The sequence below is a fragment of the Nerophis ophidion genome, linkage group LG05, assembly GCF_033978795.1.
Source record: "Nerophis ophidion isolate RoL-2023_Sa linkage group LG05, RoL_Noph_v1.0, whole genome shotgun sequence".
In the NCBI taxonomy this organism is placed as follows: Eukaryota; Metazoa; Chordata; class Actinopteri; order Syngnathiformes; family Syngnathidae; genus Nerophis; species Nerophis ophidion.
The window spans coordinates 6,604,388-6,630,537 of NC_084615.1; the positions used below are offsets into that span (position 1 = coordinate 6,604,388).

Sequence of the window (26,150 nt, forward strand, 5' to 3'; positions counted from 1 at the left end):
ATCGCTAAAATTCGCTCCATTCTGTCCACTAAAGACGCTGAGATCATTATCCATGCGTTTGTTACGTCTCGTCTCGATTACTGTAACGTATTATTTTCGGGTCTCCCCATGTCTAGCATTAAAAGATTACAGTTGGTACAAAATGCGGCTGCTAGACTTTTGACAAGAACAAGAAAGTTTGATCACATTACGCCTGTACTGTATATACCTTTATATACATATATACATACATATATACCTGTACTGGCTCACCTGCACTGGCTTCCTGTGCTCTTAAGATGTGACTTTAAGGTTTTACTACTTACGTCTCATTGCAGGGTGGAGGAAAGTTTTAAGACTCTCTTCTGGTCCATCTTCGGTCTGTCCGAAGTGATCTCGGTGGTGCTGAAGTATGACCACAAGTTCATCGAGAACATTGGCTACGTGCTGTACGGGGTCTACAACGTCACCATGGTGGTGGTCCTTCTCAACATGCTCATCGCCATGATCAACAGTTCATACCAGGAGATTGAGGTAAAAGAACGACATACCCTAATAACCCGTTTCGACTGTAAAGTTACCATCTCTTCCCGTAGAAACATACGTCTGAAAGTCTCAGACGTTTGAAATCCTGAGATTTATAAATGCAAACCGACAGGAAGACACTAGCCGACTTCTCCCTGAGGAAGCTCGCGGAGCTTTTCTTCCAGTCGCTCACACATGCCAGTGTTGTGGAAGCTGTAAATGTATCACAGCAGTGTCTTCTGTTAGTTACCAAACAACAGAGAGATGTCACGATGCTACATTTCAGTTTTTCTTTATACGGTAGGGAGGCAGATTATATGGCCCCATTCGTCACGGTTAACCTGACACATGACACGTGAAAAATGGTGGGGATGCACTGTACAAGATAACTCAGTCCAAAGTGTTAACTTTGACGACAGCAGTGCATCCTGGGAAAGGCTCGCTCTTGAGACGCATGCTCAGGCTTGCCATTTGAAAAAATTCCCCTTGTCTACCGACATCCTGACTGAAGTTAAAGTACCAATCATCGACTCATCCCCTTGTCCACCCCCTGGGAAGTGAGGGGAGCAGTGGGCAGCAGCAGTGGCCACGCCCGGGAATAATTTTTGGTGATTTAACCACTAATTCCAACCCTCAATGCTAAGGGCCAAGCAGGGAGGTAATGGCTCCCATTTTTATAGTATGACTCGGCCGGGGTTTGAACTCACAACCTACCGATCTCAGGGTGGACACTCTAACCACAAGGCCACTGAGTAGGTGAAGGTCCAAATCTCCCCGATTTTGCTGTTTTTGTGTGCATACAAAGACGGTTTCTCACAGATTGTGCAGAAAAAAATCTTGGGTTATGCGAACCAATTGTTGCAGCAGCTGTCCGGGTGGCTGGTCTCAGAAGATCAAGGAGGCGCACCTGTTGTATGTTGAGGTCCCGGGCTGGTGTGGATATACACGTGGTCTGCGCTTGTAAGGCCGGTCGGATGTACCGCCAAATTCTCTGAAAGGCCTTTGGAGACGGTTTATGGTAGAGAAATGAACGTTGAATTACTTACCTTTTTCTGGTGAGCTTTTCTATTATGAGCATGCTTATGTCACACTTCCTGTCTGCAGGAGGACGCCGACGTGGAGTGGAAGTTTGCCCGGGCCAAGCTGTGGCTCTCCTACTTCGACGAGGGCCGCACTTTGCCCGCCCCCTACAACCTGGTCCCTAGCCCAAAGTCCTTCTACTACCTGGTCCTCCGCATCAAGTCCTGCCTTTTAGGGATGTGCAGAGCGGGCAGACGTAAGCACAACAATGAGTTGGAGCTGGGCATGCTCAACTCTCAGACCAAGGTAAGGACTTGTCTCGTACAACTCACTTTTATCAGCATTGGACAAATGCTCCTGGACTAATAGTTATTGCTTTGTGAAGACATAATGCTTGATGGCTTCCGGCGTTTTCCACCAAATCTTGCTGAAATGTTATGGACACGTGCTTCCTAAACGATAGTCATCATGTCAGCATATTGAGGGCACCGCTCACCGAGCATTAAAGTGCGGCCCAGCGTCTATTGGCATGTTAATTCAATACAAATAATTCATATTCATTTATAAGATAACCTTCAACATAAATAGATGGTTTAGCATGTATTGGTATATTGTATTTTTCGGACTATAAGGCGCACTTAAAATCCTTTATTTTCTCAAAAATTATAGTCCGATGCGCCTAATGTACGGAATAAATCTGGTTGTGCTTACCGACCTCGAAGCAATTTTATTTGGTACATGGTGTAATGATAAGTGTGACCAGAGTCCAGTCCATAGTGGATCTAACATGATAGTGAAAGTCCAATCCATAGTGGGTCTAACATAATAGTGTGAGTCCAGTCCATAGTGGGTCTAACATAATAGTGTGAGCCAGTCCTTAGTGGATCTAACATAATAGTGTGAGTCCAGTCCTTAGTGGATTTAACATAATAGTGTGAGAGTCCAGTCCATAGTGGATCTAACATAATAGTGAAAGTCCAGTCCATAGTGGATCTAACATAATAGTGTGAGAGTCCAGTCCATAGTGGATCTAACATAATAGTGAAAGTCCAGTCCATGGTGGATCTAACATAATAGTGTGAGAGTCCAGTCCATAGTGGATCTAACATAATAGTGAGAGTCCAGTCCATAGTGGATCTAACATAATTGTGAGAGTCCAGTCCATAGTGGATCTAACATAATAGCGTGAGAGTCCAGTCCATAGTGGATCTAACATAATAGTGAGAGTCCAGTCCTTAGCGGATCTAAGATTATAGTGTGAGAGTCCAGTCCATAGTGGATCTAACATAATAGTGAAAGTCCGGTCCATAGTGGATCTAACATAATAGTGTGAGAGTCCAGTCCATAGTGGATCTAACATAATAGTGAGAGTCCAGTCCTTAGCGGATCTAAGATTATAGTGTGAGAGTCCAGTCCATAGTGGATCTAACATAATAGTGAAAGTCTGGTCCATAGTGGATCTAACATAATAGTGTGAGAGTCCAGTCCATAGTGGATCTAACATAATAGTGAGAGTCCAGTCCATAGTGGATCTAACATAATAGTGAGAGTCCAGTCCATAGTGGATCTAACATAATAGTGAGAGTCCAGTCCATAGTGGATCTAACATAATACTTTGAGAGTCCAGTTCATAGTGGATCTAACATAAGAGTGAGAGTCCAGTCCATATTGGATCTAACATAATAGTGAGAGTCCAGTCCATAGTGGATCTAACATAATAGTGAGAGTCCAGTCCATAGTGGATCTAACATAATAGTGAGAGTCCAGTCCATAGTGGATCTAACATAATAGTGAGAGTCCAGTCCATAGTGGATCTAACATAATAGTGAGAGTCCAGTCCATAGTGGATCTAACATAATAGTGTGAGAGTCCAGTCCATAGTGGATCTAACATAATAATGTGAGTCCAGTCCATAGTGGATCTAACATAATAGTGACAGTCCAGTCCATAGTGGGGCCAGAAGGAGACCATCGCGAGTGGAGACGGGTCAGTAGTGCAACCGATGTACAGACGAGCGGTCCACCTCGGGTCCTGACTCTGGACAGCCAGCACTTCATCCCTCCACAAAAGAGAGGGGGGCAGAGGAGAAAAGAAAAGAAACGGCAGATCAACTGGTCTAAAAAGGGGGTCTATTTAAAGGCTAGAGTATACAAATGACTTTTAAGATGGGACTTAAATGCTTCTACTGCTTCGTCTCCTTCTTGTTGTGTGTGCAGTTGTGCACTGAGCCCCAAAAGCCGTTAATGTTATTGTAGCGTCCCAGAAGAGTTAGTGCTGCAAGGGGTTCTGGGTATTAGTTCTGTTGTGTTACAGTGCGGATGTTCACCCGGAATGTGTTTGTCATTCTTGTTTGGTGTGGGTTCACAGTGTGGTGCATATTTGTAACAGTGTTAAAGTTGTTCATATGGGCACCCTCAGTGTGACCTACAGTACCTTCATATGGAGGTAAAGCGGAGGCCTAGATGCGGCTGCTAAGGTGTGAAGGTTTCAGGTGAGAGAGGACGTTAAAGGTAGTGTTTTTAAGGCAAGTCCCCATTCGGGAAAATTTGCCCCGGTAGATTTTCAGGAGAGGCACTGAAATTCGGAAGTCTCCCGGGAAAATCAGGAGAGTTGGCAAGTATGCGAGGTCATTCATCAACGGAACTGACGCCAAGAGAAGAATAAACGCAACACTTCTCCCGGGTTGATGGCAGACAAAGGAGATAATCACCCTGCATCTTCACCTTCGTTCATTTTCCACTTGTCTCGCTCTCACGTCTAATAAAACCTCCATGATGGAAAAAACAGCACAGGCCATTGAACAGCCAATCAATGCACGTGGCGTTTCCCTGGCGGGAATATGTCTCGGCCCAGCACCCCAGCTCCCCTATTAGCCAGGCCGTCAGACCCGCCCGTGTCTGCTCCCAAAGGCACAGTCGGACTATTGGATTCGGACAAGATGGGTTCCAGCCTGCTGCCTCGCCGCCGCCTCTTGGGCTCCTTCTCAGCAGCACTGACACTTCAAGTCCAAAGTCAAGCAGATGCAATCAATACATAAAATCACACCACTTCCTCAAATGGAACGTTATCCATCAGTCGAGGAGGGATACACCGGGGGATGTTGATAATCATTCCAGCGTGCGCTTTGAAGACTCTGATTAAATGTCTTTAAAAAAGCACATTAAGATTGATTCATATTGCACCTTTCAGTAGAACATTAAATTAAATATACTGTATTTCCTTGAATGGGTGCGCCTGCCTAGAGTTACTGCCGGGTCAAACTCGTTTTGCAAAATATTTTTTTTATCAGCCCATGTCTAGAATTTCCACAGGGTCAAACTCGTCACGTCACGAGTGACACTTCATTTTCAAAATGGAGGAGGCTGATTTCAATGATTTGAAATCGCATAAAGGGAAAAAGATTACGAGCTATCCAGCCATCCATCCATCTTCTTCCGCTTATCCGAGGTCGGGTCGCGGGGGAAGCAGCCTAAGCAGGGAAGCCCAGACTTTTCTCTCTCCCCAGCCACTTCGTCTAGCTCTTCCCGGAGGATCCCGAGGCGTTCCCAGGCCAGCCGGGAGACATAGTCTTCCCAACGTGTCCTGGGTCTTCCCCGTGGCCTCCTACCGGTTGGACGTGCCCTAAACACCTCCCTCGGGAGGTGTTCGGGTGGCATTCTGACCAGATGCCCGAACCACCTCATCTGGCTCCTCTCCATGTGGAGGAGCAGCGTCTTTACTTTGAACTCCTTCCGGATGGCAGAGCTTCTCACCCTATCTCTAAGGGAGAGACCCGCCACACGGCGGAGGAAACTCATTTGGGCCGCTTGTACCCGTGATCTTATCTTTTCGGTCATGACCCAAAGCTCATGACCATAGGTGAGGATGGGAACGTAGATCGACCGGTAAATTGAGAGCTTTGCCTTCCGGCTCAGCTCCTTCTTCACCACAACGGATCGGTACAACGTCCGCATTACTGAAGACGCCGCACCGATCCGCATGTCGATCTCACGATCCACTCTTCCCCCACTCGTGAACAAGACTCCTAGGTACTTGAACTCCTCCACTTGGGGCAGGGTCTCCTCCCCAACCCGGAGATGGCACTCCACCCTTTTCCGGGAGAGAACCATGGACTCGGATTACAAGCTATTCAGTAGGATTTATGGTCCAAGCTATTGAATATGCTAAAAAGAACAGTAAGCAGCTATGTTTTATTAATATACCGTAGCTGCGTGTGTCAAATATGAGTCATTAAATGACTCCCGCCTCCTGGTGGTAGAGGGCGCTAGTGATCCTTCTTGCGACTACTCGGCTGCAGAAGAAGTGACAACAAGCAGCAAGCGTTTATTTTTTCCTCTCGCTTGCACTTTTAACATGGAGGATTACATATCTAAAATAAAACAGTTTTATAAACTGGACTTTCAATGGAAGCAGGAGGTAATAAAGGAAGATCTCCATCGAGACAGAGAGACTTTTAAAACTGAAGAAAGATAAGGAAGACTTCTATAAACAAGTTATCGATGCTTTTGATCAGAAGAAGCTTTGCATGGACTTTATTTATAAGTAAAGGTAAGACCATAATAACGTTTTTTTTTTTTATTAAATGTGCTTTTCATGATGGTATCCTTACATCACACTCAAATTTATAAGCGCAGGCCTAAATTTACCGCATGCCTTTGGTAAACACCGGAGTGAGAAGAGGTTTTAAATTATTTAGCGCCCCGGCGGCAATTCAAGGAAATACAGTAGTCCAATATTACGAACACACATTTTGATGAAATGAAAGAAAACCAATATTTTTTCAGTATTTATAAAAAGGTGATTACCGTAATTTGGGGACTATAAGGCGCATGTAAAATCCTTTATTTCCCCTCAAAACGTTACAGTGCGCCTTATAACCCGGTCCTCCTAATGTACGTAATCATTTTGGTTGTGCTTACCAACCTCAAAGCTATTTTATTTGGTACATAGTGAAATGATAAGTGCGACCAGTAGATGGCAGTCACACATACCTACTCAGTGGCCTAGGGTTAGAGTGTCCGCCCTGAGATGAATTACCATGAACGGATTAACGTGGACCCAGTTGAAAAACTTATTGGGGTGTTACCTTTTAGTGGTCAACTGTACAGAATGTGTACTGTACTGTGCAATCTACTAATAAAAGTCTCAACCAATCAATCAAAAGATCGGTAGACTGTGAGTTCAAACTCCGGCCGAGTCATACCAAAGACTATAAAAAAAATGGGAGCCATTACCTCCCTGCTTGGCACTCAGCATCAAGGCTTGGAATTGGAGGTTAAATCACCAAAAATGATTCCCAGGCGTGGCCACTGCTACTGCTCACTGCTCCCCTCACCTCCCAGGGGGTGATCAAGGGTGATGGGTCAAATGCAGAGAATAATTTTGCCACACCTGGTGTGTGTGTGTGTGACAATCATTGGTCCTGCAAGAACAATTTTATCTAAGTTATCACAAACACTTTGTGTTGAAATGAGTTCCCGTTGAGAAGACCAAAAGCTGTCTTTGAACCTACCAAGAAGAAGGCTTGTAAAACTCCACTATGTAGGGGGGAAGCAAAATGAAGGTGTTCTGTTTCTTTCATGTATTGTAATCAACAGAAAGATTTTGTCTGACCCAAGAACTACAAAAGCGAAGAGGAAGCAGGACCATACTCCCCTCCAAGCACCGCTTCTTTGAACTGTTTTACGACCTTTTCTGTGAACTGTTTAGGACCTTCATCCCTTAGAAGCAGCCGTTGCCATGTGGGCAGAGAAAGTCCAAATAAAGGATGTGATTTTAAGTCAAAGGGAGTGAACATGTTTCTATTTCTCTTTTACTATAAATGAAAGTTAACATCGGACTCTTTTTCTGCATCAGGGTGAGCACTTCGGAACGTATCGCTTTCCTGGGGAAGAGTTCCAGAACTTGTCGAGGAATTCTCGAAAACATCCGACCAGATACCAGGTGAGTAGAAGTGTGAATTACGAGCTGATCTAAACTGAGAAGATGTTATATTGTTGCAGTAGTTGTTTGACATACCGTATTTCCTTGAATGGCCGCCGGGTATATAGTATGCACCTGCCTAGAATTACTGCCGGGTCAAACTCGTTGCGCAAAATAATTAGCGGCCGGCTCAGGATTAACCAACTTGTTTCGCAAAATATTATTTTTATTAGCTAATGTCTAGAATTTCCACCGGGTCAAACTCGTCACGTCACGAGTGACACTTCACCTGTCATCGTTTTCAAAATGGAGGAGGCTGATTTCAATCATTTGAAATCGCGTAAAGGGAAGAAGATTAAGAGCTATTCAGTAGCTATTGAATATGCTAAAAAGAACAATAAGCAGCTACGTTTTATTAATATACCGTAGCTGCGTGTGTCAAATATGAGTCATTAAATGACTCCCGCCTCCTGGTGGTAGAGGGCGCTAGTGATCCTTCTTGCGACTACTCGGCTGCGGAAGAAGTGACAACAAGCAGCAAGCGTTTATTTTTTCCTCTCGCTTGCACTTTTAACATGGAGGATTACATATCTAAAATAAAACCGTTTTCTAAACTGGACTTTCAATGGAAGCAGGAGGTAATAAAGGAAGATCTCCATCGAGACAGAGAGACTTTTTAAAACTGAAGAAAGATAAGGAAGACTTCTATAAACAAGTTATCGATGCTTTTGATCAGAAGGAGCTGCGCGTGGACTTTATTTATAAGGGAAGACCGTGATAATGTTTTTTTTTATTAAATGTGCTTTTCATGATGGAATTTTTACATCACACTCAAATTTATAAGCGCAGGCTTAAATTTACTGCATGCCTTTGGTAAACGCCAGAGTGAGAAGAGGTTTTAAAATAATTAGCGCCCCGGCGGCAATTCAGGGAAATACAGTAATAGATTATCCGGAAGGTTGAAAACAAATGTCCAAACAAAAGCTCTTGCAGTGGCGCAAATACAGTGGATTTTTTTTTTTTAAATTAATTTTAATTTTCAGAGGAATCAATAAAGTACTATTTATCTAAAGCAAAGCTAGTCTAGTAGGAGAGGGCAGGTGTAGAGAGTGTGAAGGAGGTGCCACTATAATTGGAAATGGAGCACTTTAAGAGGCGTGTAATGAAAGGTTTTTTCTAATGAAAGGTAGTGACGGAAGTGAGGCGTGAACGAGAAGGAAGAGGTGAAGTGTCACAGGAAGAAGTGGCCAGATAATGAGGACCAAATGCCCCTAATGAGCTCTGTGAAGTGGACACTGGACGCTCGCACTCGGAAAATGAGCACTCAGGAGGAACACCCGTTTGTCTGCACTGCACCTCCGTCCTGAGAGATATTAGCTCAGCACACATTCTTATTCTTGTGGACTTAAAGGCCGACTGAAATGAGATGTTCTAATTTCAACGGGGATAGCAGGTCCATTCCATGTCATACTTCATCATTTCCCCATATTGCCATATTTTTGCTGAAAGGATTTAGTAGAGAACATCCATCCATCCATCTTCTTCCGCTTATCCGAGGTGGGGTCGCGGGGGCAACAGCCTAAGCAGGGAAACCCAGACTTCCCTCTCCCCAGCCACTTCGTCTAGCTCTTCCCGGGGGATCCCGAGGCGTTCCCAGGCCAGCCGGGAGACATAGTCTTCCCAACGTGTCCTGGGTCTTCCCCGTGGCCTCCTACCGGTTGGACACATCCCTAGGGAGGTGTTCGGGTGGCATCCTGACCAGATGCCCGAACCACCTCATCTGGCTCCTCTCGATGTGGAGGAGCAGCGGCTTTACTTTGAGTTCCTCCCGGATGGCAGAGCTTCTCACCCTATCTCTAAGGGAGAAACCCAAACTCATTTCGGCCGCTTGTACCCGTGATCTTATCCTCTCGGTCATGACCCAAAGCTCATGACCATAGGTGAGGATGGGAACGTAGATCGACCGGTATATTGAGAGCTTTACCTTCCGGCTCAGCTCCTTCTTCACCACAACGGATCGGTACAACGTCCGCATTACTGAAGACGCCGCACCGATCCGCCTGTCGATCTCACCATCCACTCTTCCCTCACTCGTGAACAAGACTCCTAGGTACTTGAACTCCTCCACTTGGGGCAGGGTCTCCTCCCCAACCCGGAGATGGCACTCCACCCTTTTCCGGGCGAGAACCATGGACTCGGACTTGGAGGTGCTGATTCTCATTCCGGTCGCTTCACACTCGGCTGCGAACCGATCCAGTGAGAGCTGAAGATCCCGGTCAGATGAAGCCATCAGGACCACATCATCTGCAAAAAGCAGAGACCTAATCCTGCGGTCACCAAACCGGAACCCCTCAACGCCTTGACTGCACCTAGAAATTCTGTCCATAAAAGTTATGAACAGAATGGGTGACAAAGGACAGCCTTGGCGGAGTCCAACCCTCACTGGAAATGTGTTCGACTTACTGCCGGCAATACGGACCAAGCTCTGACACTGATCATACAGGGAGTGGACCGCCACAATAAGACAGTCCGGTACCCCATACTCTCTGAGGACCCCCCATAGGACTTCCCGAGGGACATAAAAATTGCAACTTTTGGTCGCTGATAAAAAAGCCTCGCCTGTACCGGAAGTAGCAGACGATGTGTGCGTGACGTCACGGGTTGTGGAGCTCCTCACATCTGAACATTGTTTACAATCATGGCCACCCGCAGCGAGAGCGATTCGTACCGAGAAAGCGACAATTTCCCCATTAATTTGAGCCAGGATGAAAGATTCGTGGATGAGGAAAGTGAAAGTGAAGGATTAGAGAAAAAAAAAAGATTATACAGTGTGAGCGATTCAGATGTTATTAGACATATTTACTAGGATAATTCTGGAAAATCCCTTATCTGCTTATTGTGTTACTAGTGTTTTAGCGAGATTATATGGTCGGACTTGTACAACCTGAAGATCGGCCCCGCACCTTTCTTCAGCATCAGTCGACGGGTGGTGGCGATGCCCATCTCTGCCCTTCGCAAGGGACCCTCTTCGAAACACCATCTTTCGAAATGATCGCTGCATAATCAATCAATGTTTATTTATATAGCCCTAAATCACAAGTGTCTCAAAGGGCTGCACAAGCCACGACAACATCCGGGGATCAGCGCCCAAATAAGGGCAAGGAATAACTCACAACCCAGTGGGACGTCGGTGAGAATGACTATGAGAAACCTTGGAGAGAACCCAACCTCCTCTAGGGGTGACCGGTGCAATGGACATCCAGGGGGTCTAGCATAATATTGTGAAAGTCCAGTCCATACTGGATCTAATATAATAATGAGAGTCCAGTCCATAGTGGATCTAACATAATAGTGAGAGTCCAGTCCATAGTGGATGTAACATAATAGTGAGAGTCCAGTCCGTAGTGGATCTAACATAATAGTGAGAATCCAGTCCATAGTTGATCTAACATAATAGTGAGAGTCCAGTCCATAGTGGATCTAACATAATAGTGAGAGTCCAGTCCATAGTGGATCTAATATAATAGTGAGAGTCCAGTCCATAGTTGATCTAACATAATAGTGAGAGTCCAGTCCATAGTGGATCTAACATAATAGTGTGAGAGTCCAGTCCATAGTAGATCTAACATAATAGTGTGAGAGTCCAGTCCATAGTGGATCTAACATAATAGTGAGAGTCCAGTCCATAGTGGATCTAACATAATAGTGAGAGTCCAGTCCATAGTGGATCTAACATAATAGTGAGAGTCGAGTCCATAGTGGATCTAACATAATAGTGAGAGTCCAGTCCATAGTGGATCTAACATAATAGTGTGAGAGTTCAGTCCATAGTGGATCTAACATAATAGTGTGAGAGTCCAGTCCATAGTGGATCTAACATAATAGTGAGAGTCCAGTCCATAGTGGATCTAATATAATAGTGAGAGTCCAGTCCATGGTGGACCTAACATAATAGTGTGAGAGTCCAGGCCACAGTCCATAGTGGATCTAACATACTAGTGTGAGAGTCCAGTCCATAGTGGATCTAACATAATAGTGAGAGTCCAGTCCATAGTGGATCTAATATAATAGTGAGAGTCCAGTCCATAGTGGATCTAATGTAATAGTGAGAGTCCAGTCCATAGTGGATCTAATATAATAGTGAGAGTCCAGTCCATAGTGGATCTAACATAATAGTGAGAGTCCAGTCCATAGTTGATCCAACATAATAGTGAGAGTCCAGTCCATAGTGGATTTAACATAATAGTGAGAGTCCAGTCCATAGTTGATCCAACATAATAGTGAGAGTCCAGTCCATAGTGGATCTAACATAATAGTGAGAGTCCAGTCCATAGTGGATATAACATAATAGTGAGAGTCGAGTCCATAGTGGATCTAACATACTGTAATAGTGAGAGTCCAGGCCACAGTCCATAGTGGGTTTAACATAATAGTGAGAGTCCAGTCCATAGTGGATCTAACATAATAGTGTGAGAGTCCAGTCCATAGTGGATCTAACATAATAGTGTGAGAGTCCAGTCCATAGTGGATCTAACATAATAGTGAGAGTCCAGTCCATAGTGGATCTAATATAATAGTGAGAGTCCAGTCCATGGTGGACCTAACATAATAGTGTGAGAGTCCAGGCCACAGTCCATAGTGGATCTAACCTAGTAGTGTGACAGTCCAGTCCATAGTGGATCTAACATAATAGTGAAAGTCCAGTCCATAGTGGATCTAATATAATAGTGAGAGTCCAGTCCATAGTTGATCTAACATAATAGTGAGAGTCCAGTCCATAGTGGATCTAACATAATAGTGTGAGTCCAGTCCATAGTGGATCTAACATAATAGTGAGAGTCCAGTCCATAGTGGATCTAACATAATAGTGTCAGAGTTCAGTCCATAGTGGATCTAACATAATAGTGTGAGAGTCCAGTCCATAGTGGATCTAACATAATAGTGAGAGTCCAGTCCATAGTGGATCTAATATAATAGTGAGAGTCCAGTCCATAGTGGATCTAATGTAATAGTGAGAGTCCAGTCCATAGTGGATTTAACATAATACACTGTACTTTGTGTGTGTGGTGCAATCCAACCGTGTCGGCATGACCGCTCTGTTCCATAGTAAAGCTCCACCGTCATCTTTCGGGAATGTAAAGAATGTTTGTGTTGCTAAAGGCGGCCGCAATACACCGCTTCCCACCTACAGCTTTCTTCTTTGACGTCTCCATTATTCATTGAAGCAATTGCAAAAGATTCAGCAACACAGACGTCCAGAATACTGTGGAATTATGCGATGAAAACAGACCACTTATATCTGTGAATGGTGCTGTAACCGCGACATTTTAGCAGGACACATCTGCGCGAAATTTAAAATTGCTATTTAGTAAAAGGCCGTATCGGCATGTGTTGCAATGTTAATATTTCATCATTGATATATAAACTATCAGACCGCGTGGTCGCTAGTAGTGAGTTTCAGTAGGCCTTTTAAAAGGAGGCCAGGGCGATTAAACGTTGAGTTTGCAGAAGAAGGTGTTGACTTGTTGCCGGATGCGACGTCAACACTGATGTGTTTGTGCTTGTTGAAAGGTGAATGTTTACTTGGATGCACACTCTTACGCCTCCTCATTTCCTTGTAGAAGATCATGAAGCGACTCATTAAGCGTTATGTCCTCAAGGCCCAGGTGGATCGAGAGAATGATGAAGTCAATGAAGGTAATGCCCTCCTTTTTGCTCTTTTATTCAGTCATGTAATTGTGGGTGTTGATTGTTTCAGCTTATGTACCAAACCCCGTTTCCATACGAGTTGGGAATTTGTGTTCGATGTAAATATAAACAGAATACAATGATTTGCATATTCAGTTGAATATGCTACAAAGACAACATATTTGATGTTCAAACTCATAAACATTTTTTTTTTTTTTTTGCAAATAATCATTAACTTAAGAATTTGATGCCAGCAACACGTGACAAAGAAGTTGGGAAAGGTGGCAATAAATACTGATAAAGTTGAGGAATGCTCATCAAACACTCATTGATGATGTTACGGACCTTTGATCCCTCAGGCGGTACTGCATCAAAAACCGACGTCAGTGTGTAAAGGATATCACCACATGGGCTCAGGAACACTTCATAAAACCACTGTCAGTAACTACAGAAATTGTCTTAGATGTAAATATAAACAGAATACAATGATTTGCACATCCTTTTCAACCCATATTCAGTTGAATATGCTACAAAGACAACATATTTGATGTTCAAACTCATAAACATTTTTTTTTTTGCAAAGAAGTTGGGAATGGTGGCAATAAATACTGATAAAGTTGAGGAATGCTCATCAAACACCTATTGATGATGTTACGGACCTTTGATCCCTCAGGCGGTACTGCATCAAAAACCGACGTCAGTGTGTAAAGGATATCACCACATGGGCTCAGGAACACTTCATAAAACCACTGTCAGTAACTACAGAAATTGTCTTAGATGTAAATATAAACAGAATACAATGATTTGCACATCCTTTTCAACCCATATTCAGTTGAATATGCTACAAAGACAACATATTTGATGTTCAAACTCATAAACATTTTTTTTTTTTGCAAAGAAGTTGGGGAATGGTGGCAATAAATACTGATAAAGTTGAGGAATGCTCATCAAACACTTATTTGGAACTTCCCACAGGTGTGCAGGCTAATTGGGAACAGGTGGGTGCCATGATTGGCTATAAAAACAGCTTCCATTTAAGTAATTCACAAACAAGGATGGGGTTAGGGTCACCACTTTGTAAGCAAATTGTCGAACAGTTTCAGAACAACATTTCTCAACGACCTATTGCAAGGAATTTAGGGATTTTACCATCTACGGTCTGTAATATCATCAAAAGGTTCAGAGAATCTGGAGAAATCACTGCAAATCAAGCGGTACTGCATCAAAAACCGACGTCAGTGTGTAAAAGATATCACCACATGGGCTCAGGAACACTTCATAAAACCACTGTCAGTAACTACAGAAATTGTCTTAGATGTAAATATAAACAGAATACAATGATTTGCAAATCCTTTTCAAGCCATATTCAGTTGAATATGCTACAAAGACAACATATTTGATGTTCAAACTCATAAACATTTTTTTTTTTTGCAAAGAAGTTGGGAATGGTGGCAATAAATACTGATAAAGTTGAGGAATGCTCATCAAACACTTATTGATGATGTTACGGACCTTTGATCCCTCAGGCGGTACTGCATCAAAAACCGACTTCAGTGTGTAAAAGATATCACCACATGGGCTCAGGAACACTTCATAAAACCACTGTCAGTAACTACAGAAATTGTCTTAGATGTAAATATAAACAGAATACAATGATTTGCAAATCCTTTTCAACCCATATTCAGTTGAATATGCTACAAAGACAACATATTTGATGTTCAAACTCATAAACATTTTTTTTTTTTGCAAAGAAGTTGGGAATGGCGGCAATAAATACTGATAAAGTCGAGGAATGCTCATCAAACACTTATTTGGAACTTCCCACAGGTGTGCAGGCTAATTGGGAACAGGTGGGTGCCATGATTGGCTATAAAAGCAGCTCCCATTAAAATGCTAAGTAATTCACAAACAAGGATGGGGTTAGGGTCACCATTTTGTAAGTAAATTGTCGAACAGTTTTAGAACAACATTTCTCAACGAGCTATTGCAAGGAATTTAGGGATTTTACCATCTACGGTCCATAAAATCATCAAGGTTCAGAGAATCTGGAGAAATCCCTGCACATAAGCGATGATATTACAGACCTTTGATCCCTCAGGCGGTACTGCATCAAAAACCGACTTCAGTGTGTAAAAGATATCACCACATGGGCTCAGGAACACTCCATAAAACCACTGTCAGTAACTACAGTTGGCCGCTACATCTGTAAGTGCAAGTTACAACTCTACTATGCAAAGCGAAAGCCGTTTATCAACAACATCCAGGAACGCCGCTGGCTTTGCTGGGCCCGAGCTCATCTAAAATGGACTGATGCAAAGTGGAAAAGTGTTTGGTGGTCTGACGAATCCACATTTCAAATTATATTTGGAAACTGTGGACGTGGTGTCCTCCAGAACAAAGAGGAAAAGAACCATCCGGATTGTTGTAGGCACAAAGTGTAAAAGCCAGCATGTGTGATGGTATGGGGGTGTATTAGTGCCCAAGGCATGGGTAACTTACACATCTGTGAAGGCACCATTAATGCTGAAAGATACATACAGGTTTTGGAGCAACATATGTTATCCTCCAAGCAATGTTATTATGGACGCCCCTGCTTATTTCAGCAAGACGATGCCAAGCCACGTGTTACAACAGCGTGGCTTTGTAGTAAAAGAGTGCGGGTACTTTCCTGGCCCGCCTGCAGTCCAGACCTGTCTTCCATGGAAAATGTGTGGCGCATTATGAAGCGTAAAATACGACAGCGGAGACCCCGGACTGTTGAACGACTGAAGCTCTACATAAAACAAGAATGGGAAAGAATTCCACTTTCAAAGCTTCAACAATTAGTTTCCTCAGTTCCCAAACATTTATTGAGTGTTGTTAAAAGAAAAGGTGATGTAACACAGTGGTGAACATGCCCTTTCCCAACTACTTTGGCACGTGTTGCAGCCATGAAATTCTAAGTTATTTATTATTTGCAAAAAAAAAATAAAGTTTATGAGTTTGAACATCAAATATGTTGTCTTTGTAGCATATTCAACTGAATATGGGTTGAAAAGGATTTGCAAATCATTGTATTCTGTTTATATTTACATCTAACACAATTTCCCAACTCATATGGAAACGGGGTTTGTACAATGTGGACATTTTACTAACTAAGTCATGAAATCAATCTTACAATTTGTTTTAATAATCCGTTAGTTTTTCAAACTGTTTTTTTTTTAAAGGAGCCAAATGTAAAAATGTGGCCAGTAGTGGTACTGCAATCACTGTCGAAATTCTGTCGTCCTAAAATCTTTTATCACAAACCAGTATATTTTTTATGTTATACTATTAGTTTTTCGGATTTTTGTTTGAAAATAATAATCAAATATTATTAGTGAATGTGAATTATATTTATATAGCGCTTTTCTCTAGTGACTCAAAGCGCTTTACAAAGTGAAACCCAATATCTAAGTTACATTTAAACCAGTGTGGGTGGCACTGGGAGCAGGTGGGTAAAGTGTCTTGCCCAAGGACACAACGGCAGTGAGTAGGATGGCGGAAGCGGGAATTGAACCTGCAACCCTCAAGTTGCTGGCACGGCCACTCTACCAACCGAGCTATACCGCCCCACATAATTAATTAATAATATTATTATTGTTTTTGAATTATTATACATTAAAACAAATACAACCCGTCTATTATTTTATAGGGTAGTTACGTTTTTTGGTCTTAATTGTTATTATTGATTGACGGACTAATTAAAAAAAGGTACATATTTAAAAACTTGTGTAGTGAAAAATAATTTTCACACTAACAATCAGAATGCAAGCTTATGCGATGCTTATGTTTTTATTTTATTTTTCAAATGTAAATGAGGGCTATCCAATCACCGCTATGTTGGAACTCTTATTAATATTGATGCTGTTGTTGATATTTTTCATTTTTGTTTTACTACTTCTGGATTGTTTTGTGTCATGTTTGTGTGTCCTCTCAATTACTGCGTTGATTGTTATTCTGAATGTTGCTGGGCCAGCTTTTGGAATTGGAATTGCATTATTATCAATCAATCAATCAATCAATGTTTACTTATATAGCCCTAAATCACTAGTGTCTCAAAGGGCTGCACAAACCACTACGACATCCTCGGTAGGCCCACATAAGGGCAAGGAAAACTCACACCCAGTGGGACGTCGGTGACAATGATGACTATGAGAACCTTGGAGAGGAGGAAAGCAATGGATGTCGAGCGGGTCTAACATGATACTGTGAAAGTTCAATCCATAATGGATCCAACACAGTCGCGAGAGTCCAGTCCAAAGCGTATTCAACACAGCAGCGAGAGTCCCGTTCACAGCGGAGCCAGCAGGAAACCATCCCAAGCGGAGGCGGATCAGCAGCGCAGAGATGTCCCCAGCCGATACACAGGCGAGCAGTACATGGCCACCGGATCGGACCGGACCCCCTCCACAAGGGAGAGTGGGACATAGGAGAAAGAAAAGAAACGGCAGATCAACTGGTCTAAAAAGGGAGTCTATTTAAAGGCTAGAGTATACAAATGAGTTTTAAGGTGAGACTTAAATGCTTCTACTGAGGTGGCATCTCGAACTGTTACCGGGAGGGCATTCCAGAGTACTGGAGCCCGAAATGAAAACGCTCTATAGCCCGCAGACTTTTTTTGGGCTTTGGGAATCACTAATAAGCCGGAGTCCTTTGAACGCAGATTTCTTGCCGGGACATATGGTACAATACAATCGGCAAGATAGGATGGAGCTAGACCGTGTAGTATTTTATACGTAAGTAGTAAAACCTTAAAGTCACATCTTAAGTGCACAGGAAGCCAGTGCAGGCGTAATGTGATCAAACTTTCTTGTTCTTGTCAATTATGATATTAGTGTGTATTATTTTGTTGGACTGATTAATAAAATAACATTTAAAAAACAATGACATCAAAATGAAGTTGTGCAAAAAGTCGGTACTTATAATAATGAGCCTTTTTGTACACCAAACCTGTTTTGGAATTTCAAAGTAAAAGTATTCACACATAAGCATCATTTTACTATAGAGCGTTTTCCGTTCGGGCTCCAGTACTCTGGAATGCCCTCCCGGTAACAGTTCGAGATGCTACCTCAGTAGAAGCATTTAAGTCTCACCTTAAAACTCATCTGTATACTCTAGCCTTTAAATAGACCTCCTTTTTAGACCAGTTGATCTGCCGCTTCTTTTCTTTCTCCTATGTCCCCCCCTCCCTTGTGGAGGGGGTCCGGTCCGATGACCATGGATGAAGTACTGGCTGTCCAGAGTCGAGACCCAGGATGGACCGCTCGTCGGGACCCAGGATGGACCACTTGCCTGTATCGGTTGGGGACATCTCTACGCTGCTGATCCGCTTGAGATGGTTTCCTGTGGACGGGACTCTCGCTGCTGTCTTGGATCCGCTTGAACTGAACTCTCGCGGCTGTGTTGGAGCCACTATGGATTGAACTTTCACAGTATCATGTTAGACCCGCTCGACATCCATTGCTTTCGGTCCCCTAGAGGGGGGGGTTGCCCACATCTGAGGTCCTCTCCAAGGTTTCTCATAGTCAGCATTGTCACTGGCGTCCCACTGGATGTGAATTCTCTCTGCCCACTGGGTGTGAGTTTTCCTTGCCCTTTTGTGGGTTCTTCCGAGGATGTTGTAGTCGTAATGATTTGTGCAGTCCTTTGAGACATTTGTGATTTGGGGCTATATAAATAAACATTGATTGATTGATTGATTTTTACTGTGCAGATTGAAAGGCTGGCCTATATAAATGTTGTGTACTGTATGTGAAAACATGATTTTTGGGGGGGGTGCTGACATATTTTCATTGCCGTTTACTCGCAGGCGAGCTGAAGGAGATCAAGCAGGACATTTCCAGCCTGCGTTACGAGCTGCTGGAGGAAAAGTCGCAGGCTGCAGACGAGCTGGCTCTGCTGGTTCAGCAATTGGGCGACAAATTTGGCAAGAACACCACGAGGCCCTGACGGTACGGCGGCGAGAGCGGGGCCACATCGGGGGTGGGAAGCAGGATGTTTCTCAGCCAAAACTAATTAGGGGTTAGAGTAGCATTTCCTGTCTGCAGGCCCAAAAAAAACCTCAAGATAATGTTTTTGCGTTGCTTGTTAGTGTGAGGCCAAGAAAAGTCCAAATTGTGTTCCATGTGATAGTTGGTAGATGAAGAGAGGAAAGGAGGAACATTCCCCACACTTTCACCCTTAATGAAGATGCACTGCCAAACCTTCTCAGCACATCTCCAAAAGGAGAAGACGAAGAAAAAGAAGAAGAGTTGACCTAGGAAAGAAAGTTGGCAACACAACTGTGTGTTCTCCTTTTGTGTGACAAGAGACTACACAACCTTTTACACCAGGGGTCCCCAAACCTTTCGACCTGGGGGCCGCATTGGGTTCAAAATATGTGGTCAGGGCCGGGCCATCCATCCATACATACATACATACATACATACACATATATATATATATATAAGGCACAGAGGCTATTTCATCCCTACAAGCCTGTTTCGTAGTTTTCCCTGCTCTTCAGGGGATTTTCCATCAGGGAAAATAATGTATATATATATATATATTAGGGCTAGGCAACGATTAAAAATTTTAATCGAAGTTAATCGCACTATCCATCCATCCATCCATCCATCCATCATCTTCCGCTTATCCGAGGTCGGGTTGCGGGGGCAGCAGCCTAAGCAGGGAAGCCCAGACTTCCCTCTCTCCAGCCACTTCGTCTAGCTCTTCCCGGGGGATCCCGAGGCGTTCCCAGGCCAGCCGGGAGACATAGTCTTCCCAACGTGTCCTGGGTCTTCCCCGTGGCCTCCTACCGGTTGGACGTGACCTAAACACCTCCCTAGGGAGGCGTTCGGGTGGCATCCTGACCAGATGCCCGAACCACCTCATCTGGCTTCTCTCGATGTGGAGGAGCAGCGGTTTTACTTTGAGTTCCTCCCGGATGGCAGAGCTTCTCACCCTATCTCTAAGGGAGAGACCCAAACTCATTTGGGCCGCTTGTACCCGTGATCTTGTCCTTTCGGTCATGCCCCAAAGCTCATGACCATAGGTGAGGATGGGAACGTAGATCGACCGGTAAATTGAGAGCTTTGCCTTCCGGCTCAGCTCCTTCTTCACCACAACGGATCGATACAACGTCCGCATTACTGAAGACGCCGCACCGATCCGCCTGTCGATCTCACCATCCACTCGCACTATTTTCTCCGATTAATCGCGATTAAAGCCCAATAATGAATTCAAAAGTAGTGTGTAGTGCACCTTTGTTGGAATATTCTCCCACATGAACAAAAGCGCCAAAACTTTTGTTGTGCAAACACAATTTAAATCAGTCCTTGTTAAACAGTAGCAGTTAAATAGCATATTTTATGAAAATCAACTCAAAAATGTAAATACAAACATTTAAGCTTATTGCCACTGCCAGGGTATTTAAGTTATCCTGTTTGTTATGGAAAATAAATATAATCTACATACAAATCTCTGAGCCACAATCATAACATCTGAACAGGCAATTTCTGAGGTAACAGCAGAAACATTTTTTTTTATGTTTAAAAAACCTATATTATAGGTAGTGGGCTGTTTTAGGGAATTTTTGATCCAATTATCCGTAGTAACAATATTAATAATGTTGTGTTTATTCTGCGTAGTGCACTTAAAATAATTATGACCATATCTAGGAATTGATATGATGGGAATTTTTCCGATTGTTTGCTTGGTGCTTTGATAAACTGAACGCATATACATGGTACTATATTGTGATGTTATGAGCCAGGGAATAAAAGAACTACACTACCCAGCATGCAACAGGAGTGACGGCATCTTGTATGTTGTGATATGCACGCTCTGAAAGTAAACGTTAAGAACTCAGCCAACACTCCTGGTCTGCATTATTCATAAATAGACAGACAACACATATACTCCGCTGCTTCACAGGCCGCTGGATGTAGCTGGCAAAGTATTCCCATGCTAGCTAGCCGGTCATTCAGTCCAAAACGGCCCGATCTATCCACATCCAGAATTGTCTGGCGGTCGTAAGTGATCCCGGAGTGACCACGCTGTAAGCCAGCCAGGAAATTTGCAGAATTGTCCGGTATTTTTGCCAAATGTTCCATCTTTACCAAGAGCCCCTCGACGCCATCTTGTTAAGAAAAGGCGTTAACAAAATAAAAGCATGTAAACAACATACGCAAATGTGCGATAAAATAATTGTCGGCGTTAATAGATTGATGAGTTAACGCGTAATTAACGCATTAATTTGCCCACCCCTAATATATATATATATATATATATTGACCTAATATATATATATATATATATATACATGTATATAATCTGTCTCATTGCAGATTAGACAAACTGCCTTTTCCTTCCACTGAACAAAAATAAGACTTTACACTATCTTACTTTTGTCTTTTCTAATATGAAACAGCTGAGCGGCTAAGAGACCCCGAGAGTAACAAGCAGTATAAAATGGATTGATGGATGGGCTAGATGGCCCTGCGATGAGGTGGCGACTTGTCCAGGGTGTACCCCGCCTTCCGCCCGATTGTAGCTGAGATAGGCGCCAGCGCCCCCCGCGACCCCAAAAGGGAATAAGCGGTAGAAAATGGATGGATGGGCTGGAAAGAATAGATTAAAAAAAGTATCATTTTGAAAGAAAAAAAAAAATCTTATTTATTTATTTGGGACTCCTTGATATTGTGGACACTGGCGGTCCGTATCTGGGCCGGGGGGGGGGACATAGTTTGGGGACCCCTGCTCCCCCCAACAGGCAGTCTAATTAATGCTCTCTTGTGCTTGTCTTCAGGTAGAACACCTGAGGGAAATGTTTCAAATACCTGAGAACATTTCTTTTGTCAGTTCGATGTGTTTTTATGTCCTTGTTTCAAAGAAATGATTCAGTGGAGAATATTTTGTGTCAGGAAGTAAAGTGCAGAGAAACATCTTGCAGCTTCTGGACTGATCAGTCTTCACAATCACTCACTTCAAGGTCATTTCAAGGTCATTTACAGTCTCCAAATGTGACTTTTTGTACTCATATACAATACAATTATACTCACAATAAGTACAATTATACTCATATACAGTACAATTAGATAGATAGATGGATAGATAGATAGATAGATAGTACTTTATTGATTTCTTCAGGAAAATTAAAAATTACACACACACAGAGTACAATTATACTCAAATACAGCACACTTATACTCACAAAGTACAATTATACTCACATAGAGTAAAATTATACTCAAAGTACAGATATACTCATATACAGTAAAATTATACTCACATACAGTACAATTTTACTTATTTACAGGACAATTATACTCACAGAGTACAGTTGTAATCACATATAGTACAGTTATACTCACAGAAAGTACAATTATACTCACATAGAGTACAATTATACTCACATAGAGTACAATTATACTCACATAGAGTACAGTTATACTCACATAGAGTACAGTTATAATCACATATAGTACAGTTATACTCACATAAAGTACAATTATACTCACAAAGAGTACAATTATACCCGCATATAGTACAATTATACTCACTAAGAGTACAATTATACTCACAAAGAGTACAATTATACTCACATAGAGTACAGTTATACTCACATAGAGTACAATTATACTCACAGAGTGTACAGTTATACTCACATATAGTACAGTTTTACTCACATAGAGTACAATTATACTCACAGAGTGTACAATTATACTCACATATAGTGCAGTTTTACTCACATAGAGTACAGTTATACTCACAGAGTACAATTATACTCACATAGAGTACAATTATACCCGCATATAGTACAATTATACTCACAGAGTGTACAATTATACTCACATATAGTACAGTTATACTCACAAAGAGTACAATTATACTCACATAGAATACAATTATACTCACATAGAGTACAGTTATACTCACATAGAGTACAATTATACTCACATAGAGTACAATTATACTCACATAGAGTACAATTATACTCCCATAGAGTACAGTTTTACTCACATAGAGTACAATTATACTCACATAGAGTACAATTATACTCACATATAGTACAGTTTTACTCACGTAGAGTACAATTATACTCACAGAGTACAATTATACTCACAGAGTACAAATATACTCACATAGAGTACAATTATACTCACATAGAGTACTGTTATACTCACATAGAGTACAGTTATACTCACATAGAGTACAATTATACTCACATAGAGTACAATTATACTCACATAGAGTACAGTTATACTCACATAGAGTACAATTATACTCACATAGAGTACAGTTTTACTCACACAGAGTACAATTATACTCACATAGAGTACAGTTTTACTCACACAGAGTACAATTATACTCACATAGAGTACAGTTATACTCACATAGAGTACAATTATACTCACATAGAGTACAGTTATACTCACATAGAATACAGTTATACTCACATAGAGTACAATTATACTCACATAGAGTACAATTATACTTACATAGAGAACAATTATACTCACATATAGTACAGTTTTACTCACATAGAGTACAATTATACTCACATAGAGTACAGTTATACTCACATAGAGTACAGTTATACTCACAGAGTACAATTATACTTACATAGAGAACAATTATACTCACATATAGTACAGTTTTACTCACATAGAGTACAATTATACTCACATAGAGTACAGTTTTACTCACATAGAGTACAATTATACTTACATAGAGAACAATTATACTCACATATAGTACAGTTTTACTCACATAGAGTACAATTATACTCACATAGAGTACAGTTATACTCACATAGAGTACAGTTATACTCACATAGAGTACAATTATACTCACATAGAGTACAATTATACTCACATAGAGTACAATTCTATTGCTCTGCTAGAGTTATACACCCAAGTTTATCCAACAAGCATGTGATGACACTGTGGAACCTCAACCTGCCGCCCTCGGTGCTTGTTAGTGTGGAGATCCAAGCTAATCTCTCTGGAAGAAACAACGTGAACATGAATCATGGCTTTCAGCCTCCACAAAAGTCCTTATTTTGGTCAAAGTTTAAAACAAGAACACTGCCATACAGTACAGGCCAAAGGTTTGGACACAGTCTTGGCTCTGCACACTCTGGGCATTCTCTCTATGAGCTTCAAGCACACCTGTGAAGTGAAAACCATTTCCTCTTGTAGCTCATATTTTTTTTGTAAAACCGAGATGTTTGTCGGACAAGGGGTTGGTAAAATGGAGGTTCCACAGTACTGAATATTTTCTCACAGGAAATAAAACGTGGATCTAAGTTAGTGTGGTCAAAGTGTGAATATTTAGTTCGAGCACAGACCACAGCTGGACTCCTTGTTGCTGGAATCCTCTTCCATTCTTCCATGATGACGTCACTGCTTGAGGATGCTCCACAGATTCTCCTTTGGGGTTTAGGTCTTGGCCACTCTACCAGGTACAGTATGTTCAGACTCATCATCTTGGAGAACTTTAGGCGGTGGTCCTCACAATGTCAGACTACTACAAGAAGGTTGGGCAATCAGGGAGTGCCACAAAAAAGGTCATGAGACGTTGATTTCTAGATTTTGGGACCAGGTTATCAACGTCTTGACCAAGGATCCGCCCATCTTCAGCATCTTTCCCTTCCAAGAAGGTTGAGTTGAGAACCGCAGGGGATTGTCCTAATAATGTCAGAATACGACAAGAAGGTGGGGCAATCAGGGAGTGCCAAAGAAAGGGTCATGAGATGTTGATTTCTAGATTTTGGGACCAGGTTATCAACGTCTTGACCAAGGATCAGCCCATCTTCAGCATCTTTCCCTTCCAAGAAGAAGGTCCAGTTGGCACCAGTTTCCGCAAATCTTCCCTCTCCGGCAAGTCTTTTTTTGGTGTAGGGCGTCCATGTCTATGGTGTAGCGGTCCAGATCTCGTCTCACGGTTGTCTCTCGGTGTCTATGTAGTCCTCACATTCCACGCCTCCACCGTGATAGGGTTCAGTTTTAGTTTTCTTCTTGTGTTTTGACCACGAGAAGAGGTCGCGGTGTGTTTGCTCCACCTTTTCTAGGACTCTCTTTCTGCAGAGTGGGCTCTGGTACTCCTCTTCCATTCCTCCCTGATAATATCACTGCTTGAGGATTCCCCTCAGATGATCCTTTGGGGTTTAGGTCCACCTTTAGCTTTCTCAACAAGGCACTCGTCTTGGTATGTTCAGAACCACAGGGGATGGTCCTCACAATGTCAGACTACTACGACTAGAATGCTCCGGGAGCGCCACTGAAAGGATCACGAGATGTTCATTTCTAGGTTTTGGGACCAGCTTATGGCGATTCAGGGTCTACATCTTGACCATGGATCCGCCCATCTTAAGCATCTTTCTTTTCCAAGAAGGTTCAGTTGAGAACCGCAGGGGATTGTCCTAATAATGTCAGAATACGACAAGAAGGTGGGGCAATCAGGGAGTTCCAAAGAAAGGGTCATGAGATGTTGATTTCTAGATTTTGGGACCAGGTTATCAACGTCTTGACCAAGGATCCGCCCATCTTCAGCATCTTTCCCTTCCAAGAAGAAGGTCCAGTTGGCACCAGTTTCCGCAAATCTTCCCTCTCCGGCAAGTCTTTTTTTGGTGTAGGGCGTCTATGTCTATGGTGTAGCGGTCCAGATCTCGTCTCACGGTTGTCTCTCGGTGTCTAAGTAGTCCTCACATTCCACGCCTCCACCGTGATAGGGTTCAGTTTTAGTTTTCTTCTTGTGTTTTGACCGCGAGAATAGGTCGCGGTGTGTTTGCTCCACCTTTTCTAGGACTCTCTCTCTGCGGAGTGGGCTCTGGTACTCCTCTTCCATTCCTCCCTGATAATGTCTCTGCTTGAGGATTCCCCTCAGATGATCCTTTGAGGTTTAGGTAGACCTTTAGCTTTCTCAACAAGGCACTCGTCTTGGTATGTTCAGAACCACAGGGGATGGTCCTCACAATGTCAGACTACTACGACTAGAATGCTGTGGGAGCG

General features: G+C 42.6%; 1 protein-coding gene across 2 annotated transcripts in view; it reads left to right on the forward strand.

Moving 5' to 3' along the window:
• LOC133552553 (short transient receptor potential channel 7-like) overlaps nt 1-22,499 on the forward strand; it is a 177,622-nt gene extending 155,123 nt beyond the window's left edge. For both annotated transcript variants that reach the window (XM_061899794.1, XM_061899795.1), the window contains exons 8-12: nt 318-513; nt 1,609-1,830; nt 7,381-7,467; nt 13,068-13,143; nt 18,965-22,499. In XM_061899794.1, the coding sequence (XP_061755778.1) occupies nt 318-513; nt 1,609-1,830; nt 7,381-7,467; nt 13,068-13,143; nt 18,965-19,104 (721 nt within the window). In that variant the 3' untranslated portion in view covers nt 19,105-22,499. The remainder of the gene's footprint in view (nt 1-317; nt 514-1,608; nt 1,831-7,380; nt 7,468-13,067; nt 13,144-18,964) is intronic.
• Nucleotides 22,500-26,150: the final 3,651 nt, after the last annotated feature.